Here is a 21,406-nt window from a genome sequence, read left to right as displayed (position 1 = left end):
TGACCCTGTATGGGACAAGCAGTTCTGAAAGTGTGTGTGTGCTTCTCCACAGACTATGGACAAGGAGAAAGAAATACTGCATGAAATAATGACAGTGAGTAATGCAATAACAATAAATAACAGTAACAATAATAACAATAAATGCCAGTAAACTCAGAACAAGAGAATGAGAATGCTCAAAGTGACAGTGTACTTTACCAATGTGCCTGAAAGAAGCAGTTCAACTCTAGTTACAAATGGTGGCACATTGGTGATTGCTGTATATTCTTACAGCAGTGGGTAAAAGCTGTTCCTGTACCTAGCTGTGTGGGTTCAAACAGACCTGAGCCATTTTGCAGATGGCAGGGAAGAGAAAAGTGCCTGTGCGGGGTGACTATGATCTTTCACGATGCGCATCATCTTTCTGATGCAGCGTGTGGTATAGGTGTCCTGGACTGCTCGTAGCTGTGTGCCAATGATTCCCTGAGCTGTTTTGACCACCCTCTGTAGAGCTTTCTTGTCCTGTATGGAACAGCTGCCACCCCAGGATGTAATGCACCCTGTGAGGACAGACTCCGCAGCACACCTGTAGAAAGTGGTGAGGACTGTAGTGGTCATCTGGGCTTTCTTCAGACGCCTGAGGAAGTGGAGACGTTGATGGGCCTTTTTGATGGTTGATGCTCTGTGCTCAGTCCATGTGAGTTTGGCAGTGAGGGTGACCCCTAGGAATCTGAAGCTGTTGACCCTCTCTACAACATCCCCTTCTATGTAGATGGGTGCATTAACCGTATCCTGTTTCCTGAAGTCAGTTACCAGCTCCTTGGTTTTACTAACATTGAGAGACAGGTTGTTGTCCTGGCACCACTCTGCCAGGAGCCTCACCTCCCCTCTGTAGACAGTCTCATCGTTGTTGGTGATCAGACCCACAATGGTGGTATCGTCAGCAAACTTTATGATGGTGTTGGAGTTATGCCTGGCCACACAGTCATGTGTGAACAGGGAGTATAGCACTGGGCTCAGGACGCTTCCCTGTGGAGTGCCAATGTTGAGGATCAGTGGGGAGGAGGTATTACTGCCAATCCGCACACGCCGGAGTCTGTTGATGAGGAAATCCAGGATCCAATTGCACAATGTGGCACTCAGTCCCAGCCCTACTAGTTTCTGGATGAGCTTGGTTGGGATGACAGCGTTAAATGCCGAGCTACAGTCTACAAATAATAGCCTTGCACAGCAGTTTTTATTGTCCAGGTGAGCCAGAGTGGTGTGAAGGGTGTATGATATAGCGTCTTCAGTGGATCTGTTGTGGCGGTACCATGTTTGTGGTTACATAGCTGTAACACCACTAACATACCCACAAAATTATGTTATCTATAAATCAAGTTTTATAAACCTGACATCTAAAATTTGCTTTGGGATGTTCTTGGATGTTTACCATAATTTTTCTCCTCATTGGCACTTTATGTCAGTAATAGCGATGTACAGGAATAAATCTCTACTTTTTGCTATGTACCTTTCAGTGTTAAGCTGGTTGCTCTGCCTTTTAACTTTGAGCTTCTCAGCATTTTTATCTGCATGTATCTTTCCAGTAGTGAAGGTACAACCTGCACAAGATCCTTGTCCACATTTCAGTAAAAGTTTGATTGGGAGGAGGGAGCTTTTTTTCTTCTTTTGTTTTTAAATCTCATTCCTCCACTCAGAAGAATTAGATCTCTAGTTCAAAGAGATTTCGCCAATATTCCTCATGTAATGCCTTAATGCAATGGTCTTACAGAAACTGTTCAATAGAAAAAAAGTTTAGATTTAGTTGTAAATGACACTAGAGACATTTTGTATTAATCCAAAGATTTACTGGAGATAAAAGCTGTTTTTAAAAAAATTCAAGAGAACACTGTGACAAACTGTTGTTTTTTGAGAGACATGACTTGAAACTTCACATTTATTTTGGAACTTTTGATATAAATAATCATTGATGACGATGATGGCAACAATGACTGATTATAACCCAATGTTTTAAACCTTTTTCACAATAACCTTTTGTTCCTATTAACAAAATGAAAGCACTGAGAATGATAGAAAAAGTGCATCTTGCCAGTAGAAGGAGAGCTTTGGATAGAGACACATGATTCTTGATATCTAGATGTTTGATTTACTACCTATAGCAGGAACCCATCCTGTTCAGGTGAACCTCCAGGGAAGTTGCCACCACCAGGAATTCTGCTGCAGATGGTCGGTGGGAAAGTATTTCAGAGCCTTGATTTCTATACTACAGAGTATTGCCTCCATTTATCAGTGAAAACAATCATGGTCTCATTTCTTCATAAAGGAGCCTCTCAAGAGAAGTGAATGAGGGCAGAGACTGTCTGTGAGGGATGCACCATCAGCACCATTAGCTGATACGCGTCCACTTTGGAGTCCTGTAGGTCAGTACAGCTCAGGGAAAAGAGACTGCTTTTGTGCCCTCGGTTGGGGAAGGGCTTCTGCTGGTGTGCAGAGAGCACGCAGTCGCTGAAAGCAGAGGACAGATTGTATTAGTGGCGGTCAGTTTGAATACACTGCTCCAGACTGCCTATAAATAATCATGTTAATACTGTAATGGTATCTGGAGGCAGACCCTGGGACATCCATGGTCGCCATTTCCTACAGCGCTCTAGAGATTTGCTGTTGTTGCATCTCAAATGTGCCTCCTGGTAGGTAGCCTCCAGTTGTGAGGTAAGGACGGATCCTGCAGAGGTGGCAAAGAGTCTGTGGTTTTTTAGTAGCAGACTATATTTTGTTGTGGAAGAAGGTTGTTTTGGCAGAGTGAAAAGTAGCAGAGTGAAAAGTAGCTAAGAGTTCTTCGTAGACAAAGATCTCTTGATCAAACTGGACAACTCACTCATTTTCCTGCTTCCTCAGCTAAGAATCTGGGAGTGACGATTGACTCGAGTCTGTTTTTCTCTCAGCACATCGAAGCCACAACCCGGACCTGCAGATACATCCTGCGTAACATCCCCAGGATCCGTCCTTACCTCACAACAGACTCTGCCCAACTACTTGTCCAGGTCATGGTGACTTCCTGTCTGGATACTGCAACTCACTCCTGCGTGGCCTTCCTACTACTGCCATCAAACCTCTGCAGCTGATACAGAACGCTGCTGCTGCCCAAGTTGTTTGACTTGCCTAAGCGCTCGCATGTATCTCCTCCACTCACTTCTCTGTACTGGCTTCCTATAACTGCCTGGATCAAATTCAAGACCCTGGTTATTGTCTATAAATGTATCAATAGAACTGCTCCCAGGTATTTACAAGACTTGATCAACCACTACACCCCAACCAGACCCCTTCACTCATCTACTTCTGCTCCCTTGGTGGTTTTGCACATGACAAGTAAAGCATGGAGGTTCTCGGTTCTGGTTCTGTTGTGGTGGAGCAGCTTCCCCATCTCACTCATAACTGCTGGAGCTTTGTCCATATTTGAAAGGGGGTAGAATACTCATCTCTTCCAGACTCACATTGTCCATGATCTCTCAAGCTCATGTATGGTGTAAATGATCGTGCCCAGATAAGCCTTTACACAGCTACTACTCCTGTATTGTATGTAAATTTTTGTATACCTTTAAAAAAAAAAATTGTAGGAAGGTGATCAGGAATTGCCTATTCTGAGATTTATGCACCTACAGGGAAGAAAACTAACTTTACTTAAGAGTCACACATCTGCAACACTGTCTCTTTCGCCTAATGTAATGCACAAAATTTATTCTCTGAGATGTATGTCACTTTGGAGAAAATTGTCTGCTAAATGAATAAATGTAAATATGCTCCCTGAGATGGAGTTGAACACCTGATCAAATGTTCAGCGCGGACACTATACAAGACACTGGCAACACCTGCTGCACCACCAAGGCCATGGAGAACTCAAGGGTGAAGCCAAAGTTTTTTATTATAACCTCTATTGATCTGAAGCCTTTACAAAAGTGGACTTAACAATGTTTGACAAGCAGCTTTACCATGACTTATTAATTTTCACAGTATTCTTACTAGAGCAGTTCAAGGTGAGTACCTTGCACAGCCCTAACCATTACATCTCCTGTTGCCTCCCAAATTCCCATTGGAATACTTGTGAAAAAATTCATGTGAAATGTCAGTTTTAAACAGTACAGAAGTGCTGAGATGACTGCTACACATCCTTATGGCTGGTATAGTAAACCATTACTGTAAACCTACTGAATTTGCTCTAGCTTCTGCTTTGGTTCTAAATTCATACTTTGAAAGAGGGCACGGCGCATTCAGCAGACTGATGTCGTTCATGGTCCACCTCTGATAGACATTATCAAAAGTACCCATTAGTATACTGGCAAAAGTCAAAGTGAAACACATATACCTGCCGTATGGTCCCAGGGGTTGTAGCCATGCCATAGACCATACAAAGAGGAACCATGAGTGTAGAGGAGAGGGTGAAGAACCAACCAATGGCGTGACCCCACCAGGGGTACTCATAGACGTTGCTGAATTTCAGTGGGGTGAACCTGATCAGGGCAAAGATGAACGTGGCCTGGTGGAGATACATGTACAGAGGATCCACAGGTCTATATCCCAGATGAGGACTCACAGATAGCATGGTCATTGAGTGATGTGCATATGAATAGACACAATCGACATAATCACAAACAAAATTTATTCTATGACCAAGTCTGCATATAGAAATTGTATCATAACCAAATTATAGACAAGGCAAAGGACTATAACTTTGTCGAACATGTTCTCTAAGGAGTATTCATTAGGAATATTAATTTGGGTTAAGGAGGTACTGTGGTTTGGAATGTTTGTGTAGTTTTCGATGGTATTTTTACTAATTTGTTTGTTTAATTGTTCTTACGGTTTGTTAGGGCGCATGTAAAGCTAAAAAATTCTGTGTCCCGTATTGTAAAATGGACTTGACTCCGTTGATCGATTGATCACATCTGTTTGTTTTGATTACCGTTGTCGGAGTAGTTTCGATTTGGACTCAGCTGACGTGAATTTGCCTAGTTTAAATGGAAGCTGGTGACCCGTAGCGGTAGCCTCTTGGTGCAAAGACTCGGATGCAAAGACAAGGGAGTCCACCGAAGGAGTCCACCTGCGGGAGTCCACCGAGGGATGCCTCCACCACTGTGTGAATCCTGCCATCACCATCGTGTTCCACGAGGGATCATGTGTCAAATATGTCGAACATCAAAGTTGTCTACGGCAAGAGAACTGTGTGACGACACCACCACCACCAAAGACTCAGATGCTCCCGCTGCTACCGTAACCTGGTTCATCCTCATCTGTCAAACCCTCCATCCTGCTTCAATTTCTCCATGGGACTCTGGAACTGCCACTTCTTCATACCAGCCTACACCTCCCATCTCTCACTGGACCTCCTTTCCCTAACTGAAACCTGGATCACCCCAGACAACTCAGCCACACTTGTAACACTCTCTACAAACTACTACTCCTATCACACTTCTCGTTCCTCTGGCAGAGGTGGAGGCACAGGCTGCTCATCTCTCCCCGGTGGGAATATTCTGTTCTCCCTCTTCACCTGCCTCATCTGTCCTCCTTTGAATGGCATGTTGTCTCTATTACTGCCCCAGCCACTCTTCTTGTGGTTGTTCTTCATCGCTCTCCTGGCTCTCTCGGCTGCTTCTTCGGTGACCTCGACATCTTGTTGAGCTCTCTCCCAGGGGACAACACTCCGTTGATTCTCCTGAGTGACTTTAACCTGCATGCTGAGGACATTCATACAAGTGGCCTTCTGTCGCTCGTACAGTCCTTTGACCTCTCCCTGTCCCAATCCCCTGCTACTCACAAAGCAGGCAATTGCCTTGACCTTGTATTTTCCTGTAACTGTGGCTGTCCTGTCATCTCTGTCACTCCACTGCATGTCTCTGACCACTTCTTCATTTCCTTTCAACCCTCCCTCACCTCTAATCCCTCTCCTTTTTCTGCACCCATTGTCACCTTCCCCTGCAACTAAAAAAATCTCTCTCGCCTTCCTGCTTTGCCTCTGCCACGCTGCCCGCTCTCCCTTCTGCTACACAATTCTCAGATCTATCAAGACGACGCCACTAACACTTTCCTCTCTGTCCTATCCTCCTCCCTTCACTCTCTCTGTCCACCGTCTTCCAGATCAGCACGCCCCAGTGCCGCTCCAGTGCCACCCCATGGCTGACTGATATATTATGTACTAACAGGACCAAATTCTGGGCTGCAGAGCAAAGATGATAAAAATCCAAGATTCGCTCGGACCTGGACACCTACAAACTACTCTTAGCTACTTTTCGCTCTGCTGTCTCCTCAGCTAATACTACCTTCTTTCACAACAAAATACAGCCAGCAACTAAAAAATCACACAGACTCTTTGCCACCTTCTCATCCCTTCTGTGTCCTCCGCCTCCCCCTCCTCCTTCTTCTCTCACTATCGATGACTTTACTTTGTTTTTTCAGAGACAAAGTCAATGCAATCACTGACAAGTTCTCAGCATCACCATTCCTGGTTCATGCTGGAACTCCCTCCAGAGTCATGGTCTCCAAATTCAAGCCACTTTCCGAATCTGAAATCTCCAACCTTCTGATATCACACAGAGCCACAACCTGCTCGCTTGATCCGATCCCATTGTCACTCCTACAGAACATCTCCCCGCAGCTCTCCACCTTCATCTCTAAGATCAACTCCTTGCTCTCATCTGGATGTTTCCCAGCTGCCTTCAAAACTGCTCTCATCTCACCTCTGTTAAAGAAACCCTCCCTGGATCCCAACTCGGTTCAAAACTACAGACCAGTCTCCCTCCTCTCCTTCCTCTCTAAAACTCTAGAGCAGGAGACCTGTGATTAACTATCTGAATTCCTCACCCGGAGCCATCTCCTCGATGGATATCAGTCTGGTGTCAAAGTTTGTCACTCCAGGGAAACGGTGCTTCTGGCAGTGTCTGATGCTCTCCAAGCCACTAGAGCCGCCTCCCTCTCCTCAGTCCTCATCCTCCTCGATCTGTCTGCAGCGTTCGACACAGTCAACCACCGAATTCTACTCCCCTCTCTTAGTCAGTTTGGGATCAAAGGAGTGGCACTAAGATGGTTTGAGGCCTACCTATCTGACAGATCCTATCAAGTGGTCTGGCAGAGCTCCTGTTCTTCTTCTCTGCCTCTCTGAACCGGTGTCTCGCAGGGCTCGATACTGGGTCCTCTTCTCTTTTTGATCTACAACTCCTCCCTCAGCCTGGTCATAGCATCCCATGGATTCAAATACCACTGCTATGCTGATGATACCAAGCTCTTCCTCTCCTTTCCACCTGGAACATCAGACATTTCCGCACGCATTGCTGCCAGCCTGTCGACATCTCTGCATGGACATCTGATCACCACCTCCAGCTCAACCTCTCCAAAACAGAGATTCTTCACCTCCCAGCTGGCCTGTCCTCCTATCATGAACTCTCCATGAAACTGGACAACTCACTCATTTTACTGACCTCCTCGACTAAGAGTCTGGGAGTAACAATTGACTGAACTCTGTCTTTCTCTCAGCGCATCAAAGCCACAACCCGGTCCTGTAGATATATCCTGCATAATATTAACAGGATCTGTCCTTACCTCACAACTGACTCTGCCCAACTACTGGTCCAGGTCATGGTGACGTCCCATCTGGATACTGCAACTCTCTCCTGTGTGGCCTTTCTGCTACTGCCATCAAACCTCTGCAGCTGATACAGAACGCTGCTGCTGCCCGAGTTGTGTTTGACTTGCAGAAGTGTTCGCATGTATCTCCTCTACTCGTTTCTCAGCACTGGCTTCCTATAGCTGCCCGGATCAGATTCAAGACCCTGGTTATTGTCTACAAATGCATCAATAGAACTGATCCCAGCCATTTACAGCTATGTAAATACAAACAAAACATGCGCCGTGCATGGTGACTTCGGTAGAGTGCTCCTACGTGCTTTGTTTATTTGTTTTTATGTTTATTGTTATTTGTACCGCTGACCCTCTGAAATACACGAGAGATGAATTGCTGGACATAAGGACTCTCACTCCGAGTGATTTGATCCCCAAACTCATTAATCCGACGCAGTTTTGAGCATTCTAGTTGGCGCGGCTGCTACATTCTACAGCAACCGACGAGGTAAGCGAGCTGGCGCATTGACAAGGCTCCACAATCGGGGAATTCGTTTCCCACTCCCTGCTCTACACCTCGCTAACCTTCGCTCACTAAGGAATAAGATGGACGAACTACAATTGCTCATCAAAACCAACAAGGACTTCTCGCAATCTGCTGCACTTTGCTTCACAGAGACATGGGTATCCAACCTAACGCCTGACAACGCAGTCCACCTACCCGCCTTTCAGATTTACCACGCGAATCGTTTATCAGCGCAAACAGGAAAGTCCAAAGGCGGTGGAGTTTGCTTTTACATAAATGAGGATTGGTGCACCGACGTTTCGGTTTTAAAAACAGTGAGTGAGCCCTCTCTGGAAGCACTATTCATAAACTGCAAGCCCTTCTATTCACCACAGGAGTTTTCATCGTTCATTCTGATTAATGTCTACATTCCACCACAAGCCTGTGCGAGTGAATCGCTTGATCTGTTTTGCAGCCACATTCAAGGCATGGAGCGGAACCACCCGGACTCACTCCGCATCATTTTGGGCGACTTCAACAGAGCAAAACTGAATGTTGAACTCCCAAAATTCAGGCAGCACATTAAGTGCCCAGCAAGAGGGAAGAACACTCTGGACCACTGCTACACGATCTTAAAGGATGCCTACCACTCTGTTCCCAGTGCTGCACTTGGCTACTCTGACCACTGTCTGCTTCATCTAATCCCCGCATACAAACAAACTTAAATCTGCCAAACCCACAATCACTACAGTGAAGAAATGGACAGATGAAGACAAGTCTGTTCTGCAGAACTGCTTTGATTGCACCGATTGGAGCGTATTTGAAGCAGCAGCTGAAAACCTGGACGAACTCACTGATGTTACTTCTTACATAAGTTTTTGAAGATATATGCATCCCGACCACCACTCGCAGGAAATTCAACAACGACAAACCGTGGTTTACTGCTAAATTGAGACAGCTACGGAAAGACAAATAGGCAGCTTATAGGAGTGGAGACGGGTCATTATACAACAAAGCCAGAAGCATGCTGACCAAAGAGATCAAAACTGCTAAACGATGCTATTCCGAGAAGCTGAAACAAACATTCTCAGCTAACGATCTGGCCTCAGTGTGGAGAGGCTTGCAAGTCCTCACCAACTTCAAAGTACGATCCCCTCACTCAGATAACACCCAACAATTGGCTGAAGACCTGAACATTTTCTACTGCAGGTTTGAGGGGCCCGTTAACCAGCCATCAACACCTCTCCCCCAGTCTCCACCTTGCCACCGTTCTTCCCATCCAACTTTGACGATCAGTGAAGATGATGTAAGGCATCTGTTCGAAAGATTAAAGACAAGGAAGGCCCCCGGCCCTGATCTGGTGTCTCCGTCCTGCCTGAAAACCTGTGTGAGCCAGCTAGCCCTCATCTTTACACAGATCTTTGGAACATGATCCCATCATGCTTCAAGCACACACACACACACATTTTCAGAACCGCTTGTCCCATACGGGGTCGCAGGGAACCGGAGCCAACCCAGTAACACAGGGCATAAGGCCGGAGGGGGAGGGGACACACCCAGGATGGGACACCAGTCCGTCACAAGGCACCCCAAGCAGGACTTGAACCCCAGACCCACCGGAGAGCAGGACTGTGGTCCAACCCACTACGCCACCGCACCCCTGTGCTTCAAGCACTCCACCATAATACCTGTTCCCAAAAAAACCTGCATCTCAGGACTGAATGACTTCAGACCAGTGGCTCTTACCTCTGTAGCAATGAAGTGCTTTGAGAGGCTGGGGCTAGCATATCTGAAGGCCATCACAGGCTCACTGCTGGATCCCTTCCAGTTTGCCTACAGATCAAATAGGTCTGTGGAAGATGCTTTGAACATGGGGCTGCACTACATCCTGGAGCACCTTGACTCAACAAAGACATACGCACGAATCCTCTTTGTGGACTTCACTTCAGCCTTTAATACAATCATTCCAGACATCCTTCACTACAAACTCAGTCAGCTCTCTGTGCCAACATCCATCTGCAACTGGATCACAAGCTTCCTCAGCAACAGAACGGAGCAGGTGAAGCTGGGGATATTCACATGTAGCACTCACACACTTAGCACTGGTGCCCCCCACGGATGTGTGCTTTCCCCTCTGATCTTTTCAATATGCACAAACTACCTCACCCCTGCCGACTCATCAGTTAAGATCCTGAAATTTGCTGATGACACTACAGTCATAGGACTCATCAAGGACTGCGATGAGTCTGCATACAGATGGGAGGTGGACCGGCTTTCCTTGTGGTGCAGACACAATAACCTGGAACTTAATACCAGCAAAACAGTGGAGATGACAGCTGACTTTAAGAAAGTACCTTCTCCTCTGCCACCACTCACTATCCGAGGTTGTACTGTGTCCAGTACTGATTCCTTCAAGTTCCTTGGCACTACCATTTGCAAAGACTTGAAGTGGGAGAAGAAAATCAGTACCATAACAAAGAAAACCCAGCGGAGGATGTACTTGCTCCGCCAACTAAGGAAGCACAATCTGCCGAAGGACCTGCTGTGCCAATTTTACAGGGCCACCACTGAATCCATACTATGTTCATCAATCACTGTCTGGTTCGGCTCTGCCACCCAATTGGACAAGCGTCACCTGCACAGACTGGTTAAGTCGACAAAGTGCATCACCAGGACCAACCTGCCTTCCCTCCAGGACCTGTGCATGTCCCGTGTCAGGAAACGGGCTGAGAAAATCGTAGGGGACCCCTCACACCCCGCTCACTGTCTGTTTACCCTACTTCCCTCACGCAGGCGATACAGACTAATCAAAATAAGAACTACCAGACACCAAAACAGCTTTTCCCAGCAGCCATAAAGATTCTTAACACCCTCCTATAACCTCAATCTTCACTGGACTTTTTACTGCTGCTGTACCCTACTTGTTCAGCATTACACCCATGTGAAGTATGTTCTTACATCTATTGTGCAATAGCATGTGCAATATGTTTCCTTATATCCTTTGTGCAATATCATATCCATGTGCAATATGTTTCTTTATATCTTTTGAGTAACATCATACCCATGTGCAATATGTTCTCCAAATAACTTCAAATCACTGCACTATAATGTCACTTTATGATACAGGTCAACACATACTTTTTTCTATGCTTGGTCATTTAGTTGTATTATGTCTGCATGGTTTTATGTTCTGTCTGCATTATACTATGTTCTTGTCTGCTGCATTATCGGTAATCACGTTTGTATTAGTCTATATCTAGTTCAGTATGTGCTTATGTAGTCTGTATGTGTGAATGTGCGCTGTAGGTTTGCTCTAAACTGGAAATAAACTCCTTGTATGCTCAGGTATACTTGGCCAATAAAGCTGATTCTGATTCTATGTCTCTCTCCTAAGATAATGCAAAAATTGTATTTTCAATGAGATGTGCGTCGCTTTGGAGAAAAGCGTCTGCTGAATGAACAAATGTCAATGTATCCACTATCCTCTGCCCTTACCTGCTCAGTAACGTACAGAACCTTTAAAAAATATTGTCCCCCTTGGACTTTGTGTTTAACTATTTAACACTGATTTGTAGAAATGTAATTTCAATTTAACTTTAAAGAGTATTTTCCTGTTGATCAATGTAAAACAAAGAAAAAGATTCAATGTTGTAAAACAAACCATGGAAAAATTCCATGGGAGATGAATACTTTTTCTAGATCCTATTTATTATCACCTCCTGTAAATAAAAACGCTTGGCTGTGTTATGCAGTCTAAATAGAATGAATGGATTGGTCAGATCAAGACAGAACGTACATGAATTAGTTACCTGAATGCACTTTAAACACCTGACACTGTATGCAGCCCACACAACTCCTTTAATACTATATATCCCCCAAAAAAGGGGCCCCAGTAAACACATTTCCCCTGCATAACGTGCGGTTACTGTACTTCCACATAAGGGGTGAGTATGACAACAGCTACTCCTGTCATGCTAAGCATCTGTTTTAGACACCTTACTCCAGTTAAAAAATATACTCACCGCACAGATAAAGGGGGTAAAATACCGCCAGCAATATTTAAAAAGAGATGATGGTCGATACCCGATCATGTCCTCGATGTTATTGTACATTAGGTTTGCACCTGGTGGACAGAGCAGGAAGGGTTAGCCATGTATTGCAAAAGAAGTTGCTAAGAAACATGTTGTATTGGTATGTTCTGACGTACTGAGTAAGAATAGTTCATACTGATTTTTAATGTTTGTCGTTCAAAGTAAGGCTAAGTGTTAACCTGCACATAACAGGAAATGGAGTTGGTGAATTTTGTCCCCATTTGTTATGGTTGGGGATTAACCCCATTAGTCACGCTGTCCTCACCATAAATCCACCCAACACAGATCGACTGAAGGATGGCAAAGATCAGGAGGGTCATTCCACTGCAGGCGTAGTAATCAAGCAGTTGGAATACATACATCCCACCCTACAGATGGAGAGAAACACTTTCACCCTAGTGAAAGTTATTCAGCCAAGATGGCTGAATACAACACATCTTTTTCCCTTCAGGAGTGTCTTCCACAATCCTCTGAAGAGCTCCTTATAATCCATATTCACACCTGAATGGACATTAACACTCTACTGTGGCCATCCAGATTTAAACTAATTGAATGCAATCAAACTTGACTATATTCTATATATCCCAAAATAATATTTTTATTAATTTGTCACTAACATTGCCTGTTCATGCTCTCTCTTGCTGCTCTTTTCACTTTCACACTCGTGCTTAGATTCTCATCTTAGATATGCACATCCCTCAAAGTGAGGGCACTGTCTGTATAATATTTATTGCATTTTTGTTATATTTGACATCAATACAGGTGCAGCACAGTTTTGATGCTGTTCTGTATGTTGAATGTATCTGAGGAGCATTGACCAAGTAAGAAGTCTAATACATGAAACTATACTTAAGTTATTTTTAAAAGGCTTCCAGGACATATCAAATATCTGCGTTAGCTCTATGTCAGTTCAAACACTGCCAGAGATATTGTGATTAGGATTATTGGCCATGATCATTTGGCTAGTGGAACTAAAAACTGGCAATCCGGTGTCACAACCCACAGGGATAATAGTCCTATGGGCCAGAGGAGGCACCACTCAGTACCACTAGCCCAGACTCATGCACCTGTCTCTAATCTGGTTAGTAGGGTATAAAAGGAGCAAGAAGCCACGGATAGATCGTGGATTCTTAATCAGCGTTTCCGCTGTGCTGTCTTGGCAATCATTAGTTCCCTGCTTCCCAAGTTTTCTTCCATAGTTGCTCATGTTCCAGTCCCGAATGCCCGTCCTGTCTACTCCTGCCTTTTGTGCTCCAGTCCTGGTCCAGTGTTCCAATCCCGTATTTTATCACACCTCCATGTTCAAGTCCTACTCACAGATTCGGGTTTCACTGTTCACCTTTGTGCGAATACACTGCCTCTTTGTCCCTTTGTTGATCGTTTCACTTCTACACTGTATTTTACTGTTTGCACTGTGCACTTATAAATACATTCTGCATGTGGGGGTCATTATACTTTTTGTCCGTGTTGGACATAATGGCAAGGCATGTCCGTGTTGGACTTTCACCTGGACGCTGTTTTCGGAAGGAAACTTCAGGCTCAACCAGTGTCCTCTTACCTCTGTCACCATGACCAGGCCAGTGAGGAAGCCTCCTACACTGATGATAAGGAGGAGGATCTTGCGGCGCTCATCACTTTGATAGATCACAGGGTACATGTCAGAGATGGCCGTCATAAGAGCCTCCAGGCCAACAAACTGAAGATAAAATGTACAAAGCACATAAAACACACGCACACACACACACACACACACACACACACACACAAACAAAACCGCTTGTCCCGAGCGGGGTTGCGGCAAACCGAAGCCTAACCCAGTAACACAGGGTGCAAGGCTAGAAGGGGAGTGGATACACCCAAGACAGAATGCCACTCCAACGCAAGGGACCCCAAGCAAGACTCGAACCCCAGACCTGCACATAAAACAGGTTTTGTATATAGGAAAAGTAAAATTTTGGTAAAAGTCCATCAGAAGAAACAACCTATTTACATTAATTAATTTAGCTGATGCTTTTCTCCAAAGCGATTTACAATGTTAAGGTTACTATTATTACTGTCACAACTGAGCCCGCACCAACAGGAGCATCTGGCCATAAATCTGAACGAGCGACTAGGTATAAAGAGCATCACTCCACTGCTTCCCAGCTGTGGAATCTCACTTGAGACAACTGTCCCTTCTGCTATCTCAAACCGTTGCTGTGGTGTGTCCAAAGTATGAAAACCACAGTTTCATCACACCCACTCCTAGTGGGAGTGGTTGTTTCATTTAGAGCAAGATCATTGTGTTTTTCTGGCTGTCCATGGGGTCATTAAAAGACCCTCCTCCAACATGAACCAAAGGAGTCAGATGAATTACAGATGAAGAATACATGCAGCAGGGGGTGCAGTGGCACAGCAGGCTTGGCTAAGTCTCACTCTCTGGTAGGTCTGGGATTCAAGTCCCACTTCAAGCACCTTGCAGTGGACTGGTGTCCCATCCTAGGTGTGTCCCCTCCAGCCTTGTGCCCTGTGTTGCCAGGTTAGGCTCAGGTTCATCACGGCCCTGCGGCTTCAGTCAGTGTGTGTGTGAGAATTCATGCAGCTCATGGGAATATCATTTACTACACAGTTCAGGAACAGCCTACCAGAGAAAGCTTCCCACATGTACAAGTAGCTTCAATCCTAACTGAAGAGGAATCTGACCTGAGGCAAAGACTGACTGGATTATTTTTTGACATTTCTTAGTACACACACACACACACACACACACACACACACACACACACACACACACACACACACACACATTTTCAGAACCGCTTGTCCCATACGGGGTCACAGGGAACCGGAGCCTACCCGGTAACACAGGGCATAAGGCCGGAGGGGGAGGGGACACACCCAGGACAGGACGCCAGTCCGCCGCAAGGCACCCCAAGCAGGACTTGAACCCCAGACCCATCGGAGAGCAGGACTGCAGTCCAACCCACTGCGCCACCACACCCCCCGCATTTCTTAGTAATGAAAGAAAATATTTCAAGCTCACTTGAAAACATTGCATTGTATGTATTGTGATCTGACTGAGTAAGTACACCCCTTCAAAAGGTTTGCCTTTTTTACATTTTTAGACAAAGGGATGTTTGCAACAATAAAAGGAAAAATTGATCTTATCACGTTCTGTTTCAGTCAACAGAAATTCAATTTCCTTGTGTGGAATACAGTGGGTACGCCTCTACCTTTACCATTGCATCAAAATTAGAATCAGGTGCATCAAAACATGAGCTAATTATTAGAACATCATAACAGAGTAGCTAGGAGGTCATTACCTTATATAAAAGAAACTTGTAGTTTAGTTTGGTCTTAGCTGAGACCAGAAGAGCTCTCTGAGGCCTCAGAAGAATGATTGTTGATACTTTTGACTCTGGGAAGGGTTTTAAAGCCATTTCTAAGCAATTTGTAGTCAATCACTCCACTTTCTGAAAGGACACCTCCATGAAGAAAATTTTACACCGATAGCAGTCTATCCAGGTCAAGTTATTACACCAAGCTGAGCTGAACTGAGCAAAGCATATTGCAGGAAGTCTCCAAGAACCCAGGTGTAACATCAAGGGATTCACAAGCAAGTCTTGCCTCAGTCATTTTCAAAATGCATGAGTCCACCCTCAAAAAAAGAGTTGACACTTTGCCCTACATGCGAGGTGTCACAAAGAAAAAAGATTGATGACTGAGGTTTTCCAGACCACACCTCGATGGAGATCAGGACTATTGGAACAATGTGCACTGGACAGATGAGATAGATAAAAGTAAAACTGTTTTGACACAATGTCGGAAGTCATTTTTGGCAAAAATCAAAAACTTGCATAGTGTTTTTGGGGCTGCCTTTCTGGCTACAGGGCCTGGCCAGCTTGCCCTCAGTGAGTCAACCATGAATTCCACTTTTTACCAAAGAGCATTTGAGGAGAATGTGAGATCATCTGTCAAACAGCTGAAGCAAAACCATAAGTAGACATTTCAACAAGACAATGACCCAAAACAAAGAATCAAGTAAATCCACAGGATGGCTCATAAAGAAGAGTTCTACAATGGCCAAGTCAACACCCAGATTCAAGAGAGGGATTTAAAGCAATGGATATGTGCAAGAAAATCTTCAAATATCACAGAGTTGAAAAAGTTCTGTAAGTGGGAGTGGGCAAAAATTTCTCTAATTTGATGCAGGATACTGATAAGATATGGGTAAAAGTGTTAGCAAGTTGCATAGTATTCACTGTGGTTTTGATATGATCTAACATGATCTATCTATCGTTTGATAAACAATATGGCACCTTACCTCAGTGTCCAGACCAAGCAGGATGATCATGATGAAGAAGCAAATTGCCCATAACTGAGGCAGGGGCATCATGGCCACTGCTCGAGGGTACACAATGAATGCCAGACCTGGACCTGGGAGCGAAACAGACTGTTCATCACAGACCTCACAATACAGAAGGCTCGGACTAGAAGGGTTTTGACTGCAAACTCTTCAGGTTTCAGTTCCCTCAATCTCACCTGATTCAGCCACCTCAGAGATGTCCACTCCTTGCTCACGGGCCATGAAGCCCAGCACAGAGAAGATGGAAAATCCAGCCACAAAGCTTGTCCCGCTGTTCAGGAGGCACAGATACATGCAGTCTCTGTAACAAAGGACACTTCGCTCCAGCACTGGATCTGAGAAACTTGTCATCTATGTTCCTGTTATGGTCACAGGGTTGTGCAAGACCTCTAGCTCCCATGGCACATTTCACACACATGAATGTGGTCAAATGGATGTTTTTTTCTCCACTCACTTGTAGCAGTTGTTGTTGTACTTGTTGTAGCTGCCCAGGGCTGTCAGACAGCCAAGACAAATAGCATAGGAGAAAAATATCTGTGTTCCAGCATCCATCCATACCTAAGGGTCAAAAACACAAGAATGGGTTGTTCTGGTTCTCAAACCTTTTGCTGTGGACTGTGGCTGTTAGTGTATTAATGTAGCATTCTAATATACCATCGGAAAAAAAAAGGGAGTGATATGTAGAAAGAGCACACAGCTCCTACTTAGCTCCAACCCATAAAGACTCCTTTAATAGGGTATCTGTACCTGAGGGTCAGCGAGACGATGGACATCGGGGTACAGATAGAAGATGATACCCTCCTTAGCTCCAGGCAGGGTGAGTCCTCGAACCAGCAAAATCAACAGCATCACATAAGGGAAGGTGGCCGTGAAGTACACCACCTGAAAGCAAAAGAACCATAGAATAGGGTCTTTCAGGTGGGTTCCTGGTCAGGGCATCACAAGCAGGTGTAGGACGAGGCTTTCACCTTTCCAGTGGATCTCACACCTTTCCAAACACAGAAGTAGCAGATAATCCAGGAAAGCAGAAGACAAAGAGCCAACTCCCATCTTGGGGTGCCCAGGTTGTGGATACCATCTGAGATGTTCAACACACGTCTCCTGGAAGAGATAATTACACATTAAATAATTACATCTCCCAAGTAACTTTCATTCCAAAGAATTTAAGAGTCTTCTATTTACAACTGGGGCTCTGATTCTTCAAGGTGCTGTGCTCCATGACACATGAACGTGCACATAGTGGATCAACACAAGAATGGGTTGTTCACCTCTTTTCCATTCTCATTTCTGCATGTAGACATCTGAGGTTTTTTAAACTCACTCCCAAAATTCCTTCACTGGTGAGGTAGCGCTGTCAGCTGACGTCCAGTTGTTTGAGATGTTCCTCTCCTCAAATTCAATACAGGTGGCTGAAAATTTCACAAGAAAAATGTGGAAGAAAAATATTTCATTTTTGCTTTACACCTTCTTGGCAGTCCATATTACTGTGGAACAGAGATACACTGTAAAGCAGGAAGATGTTCTCTGTGAAAAGAGCTTGCAGACCAGTGCAGAATATTTCACAAAAAGCACAAACTTCCTCAAATAGATGTCATGTGTTTTTTGTGCTCTTTTATTAATATTAGATTGAGTTTCTGGATTTCCAGTGCCTGTGTTCCAGTAGTTTCCACAGCTAGCCCAGGGAAGTTCAGAACTGAAGGAAGCGAAGAGGTAGAAGAAGGACCAGGCCAGAATGATGATGTAGTAGATCGTGCTGTATGAAATCACCACTTGGGTTCCAAAGCCCAGTCCTGAAACCAGAACAGACCAGAGAAGAATGTGACACAAACACTAATAAAATTATTATGCTTTTCTGAGTCCAGAACATGTTTATAATTGTTCTGCTCAGCCTATGGGCACTATAGCAAAAGGAGGTGGGATTGAAATGTGGGATCTTTGAGTGCCATGTGGCAGCTTTGGAGGCACTTTCCACCTCCAGGATAAATATAGGGATGAATCTTCCCTCTGAGTGACAGCATCCACTTTCTACCAAACACCCATATTCACTGGCTGAGCCTCTGAAGCAATGTTGCAGCCAAATAACCCTTGACAGGAGCTCCATTTGACCGTGAAGGTTACCCTGAAACAGGGGGCAGATGCTCCTCCAGCAGGTGATGCCCCCCTCGCTGGTGAACTGCCCCAGGGACGTCTCAAGGAGGAAGAGGGGGATTCCGCAGGTGAACAGGAACGCAACGTAGGGGATGAAGAACGCCCCTGCGGGACAAAGGGCCGCAAGAGACAACGAACACGGTTTGAAGAGGAACACAACGCTACAAACTAGAGAATGTTTCTCAGCTCTGTTATACAAGACTGGGGATCTGCAAATGTGTGTTACAAGTTATACATGTACATTTACATTTATTCATTTAGCAGACAGTTTTCTTCAAATTGACATACATCTCAGAGAAAAATGCAAACGTGCAAGTTTTTAGGATGGAAAAAGACAAAGATGTATTTATTTAGCAGACACTTTTGTCAAAGCAACTTCTAATGAACTCTATGTTGTGTTATCAGCCCACACCCCTTATTCACCAGGGTAACTTACACTGCTTGATACACTACTTACAATGGCTCACTCATCCATATAGCAACAGAACACACTCTCTCTGTTACTCACACACTGTGGGTGAACCTCAACAGCATGTCTTTGCAGTGTGGGAGGAAACCTACACAGGCAACATGCAAACTCTGCACAAACTGAGCGGGCATCAGACCCACATCCACTTGCGCTACCCAGGTGCTGTGAGACAGCAGCGCTACTTGCTGTGCTACTGTGCCACCCAGGGCTTACACCTATTAATGCTTTACAGGCAACAAAATAAGGACACAAACAATCCAGCAAGAACAGCACTATGAAAAATGAGATCCATCTGAAGAATTTGATTTGTCTGTTGTAATTTCAGTGTTTACATCATCAAAAATGGGCAGCATATCTGGTTTAGCATACTGTAAAGAACCATGGAGAGGCATGTAAAAGCAAAAGAGTAAACTATTCAAGTAACATTTGTTAAAGGTATTTCTGAAAATTTCAACTGTTTTGTGCATTAGCATCCCTTAAAAGATACTTTTTCTCTCCACATTCTGTGGTCTAGAAATGACCAGTACAGTGGTTGAGAGTGGAGCCACATGAGGGATCACTGCGTTATTGGAGACATTGAGTATTATAGCCGAGTCCTGTGTGCTTCTGCACTCACCTCCTCCGTTCTTGTAGCACAGGTAGGGGAACCTCCACACGTTGCCCAAACCGATGATCTGTCCCACCACGGCAAGTAGGAACTCCGTCTTGTTTGCCCATTGTCCCCGTCCCTGGGTTGGGGGTTCAACGTCCTCTCTGGCGTCCTCCTGGGTGTTCAGATTAGACTGTGCCTGCAGCTCATAGCTATTTTCCATCGCAAACTTCCTTATAGACACTGCCTGTCCCAGACTAGGAGATGATGAGTAGACAAGCAGGGGGGCAGGACAGTCCTTTTGTCCTTATTCGATAGGCAAATGTGAGCTGCCGGACTTGAACTTGGACCTCGACAGGGTTTTTGTCCTCTCACTGCCTTCGTGTTTGTTCCCGTTTTGTTTGTCATGTGGCAATTGTCCAGCACCAATGTGTATCTTGGCTACAACTACTCATGTGTGCTGACAATTTTATCATCATCATCATCATCATCATTATTAGTAGTAGTACTAGTAGCAACAGTAATAGCAGCTGTAGTAGCAGTAGTAACAATAGCAGTAGTGGCACTTGTAAGAATAGGAGCAGTAGCAGCAGTAACAATACTTGTAGTACCAGTAGTAGTAACAACAGTGGCAGCAGTAGTAACAATAGTAGTAGTAATAATAGCAATGGTAGCTGTGGCAGTAAGAGTAGTAGTAGTAACAATGGCAGTAGCAATAGTAACAATACTAGCAGCAGTAGTAACATAGTAGCAGTAGCAGTAGTACTAGTGACAAGAGCAGCAGTAATAGTAACAATAGTTCCAGTAGTAGTAGTAGTAGCAATAGCAGTAGTAATAGAAACAACAGTAGCAGTAGTGGTAACAATAGCAGTAACAGTAGTAACAACAGTGTTAGCAGCAGTACATTTACATTTATTCATCTTTGACTAAGTCGTGCCTCCTTCAGTTAAGCAGCATAGCAAAATGCGGCGATTCCTTTGTAGACGGGATTCTGAGAAACTGGTTCATGCTTTTGTTTCCAGCAGGCTGGATTACTGTAATGCTTTATTGACGGGTTGTCCGTACCAGACTGTATCCAGGCTACAGTTGGTACAAAATGCTGCTGCGAGAATTGTCACTAGAACAAGGAAGTTTGACCATATAACACTGGTACTTAAATCATTACACTGGCTCCCGGTCGCATTTAGAGTTGAATATAAAATCTTTCTTTTCACCTATAAGGCAGTACATGGCATTGTTCCGGCTTAACTTTGTGAGATCATTAATCTTTATATCCCAGGACAATATCTCCATTCAGTAGATGCAGGTTACCTTAAAGTACCTGTGATTAATAAGACCTCAGTAGGAGGTCGCACCTTTAGTTATAGATCACCTAAACTGTGGAATAGTCTACCGGTTACTGTCAGAAATGCCCCTTTGTTTGTTTTCAAATCCTGACTAAAGACTTACATGTTCACTCAGGCATTCAACCTCAAAATGTAATTCCACCTGCCTTGGTTGTTTTTTATCACCTTTATAAAAATACATTTTAAATTTACTTAAGGAACAAATTACTAACTCTATCCTGTCTTCTCGTTGAGCACTACCTCGCTACATAAGACCTGAGGAGGCCGGCCAGTGGTGACAGACGAATCCCGTGCTGACGGAGGGTGATGTCCATCTGCCGTGACGATCG

At 44.6% G+C, this 21,406-nt stretch overlaps 1 protein-coding gene across 3 annotated transcripts; it reads right to left on the bottom strand.

Annotated features, from left to right (window-relative positions):
* Positions 1-2,049: 2,049 nt before the first annotated feature.
* On the bottom strand, positions 2,050-20,330 carry LOC108931227 (sodium- and chloride-dependent GABA transporter 2-like). 3 transcript variants are annotated; one of them, XM_018746882.2, is made up of 14 exons: positions 19,759-20,330; positions 18,644-18,778; positions 18,175-18,315; positions 17,847-17,934; positions 17,494-17,626; positions 17,273-17,407; positions 16,980-17,083; positions 16,702-16,826; positions 16,484-16,596; positions 13,739-13,876; positions 12,446-12,548; positions 12,112-12,212; positions 4,340-4,510; positions 2,050-2,484 (listed from the first exon to the last, which is right to left on the bottom strand). In XM_018746882.2, exons 1-14 carry the CDS (start codon positions 19,952-19,954, stop codon positions 2,401-2,403), a joined length of 1,767 nt encoding a protein of 588 aa, XP_018602398.1. In that variant the 5' UTR covers positions 19,955-20,330; the 3' UTR covers positions 2,050-2,400. The 3 variants fall into 3 exon arrangements, with proteins under 3 accessions (XP_018602398.1, XP_018602399.1, XP_018602400.1); XM_018746883.2 differs by lacking the exon at positions 4,340-4,510; XM_018746884.2 differs by lacking the exons at positions 12,112-12,212; positions 12,446-12,548; positions 13,739-13,876.
* Between the last annotated feature and the right edge of the window lie 1,076 nt (positions 20,331-21,406).

The sequence above is a fragment of the Scleropages formosus genome, chromosome 2 (genome assembly GCF_900964775.1).
Source record: "Scleropages formosus chromosome 2, fSclFor1.1, whole genome shotgun sequence".
NCBI lineage: Eukaryota > Metazoa > Chordata > Actinopteri > Osteoglossiformes > Osteoglossidae > Scleropages > Scleropages formosus.
This window is presented reverse-complemented; position numbering and strand designations above follow the sequence as displayed.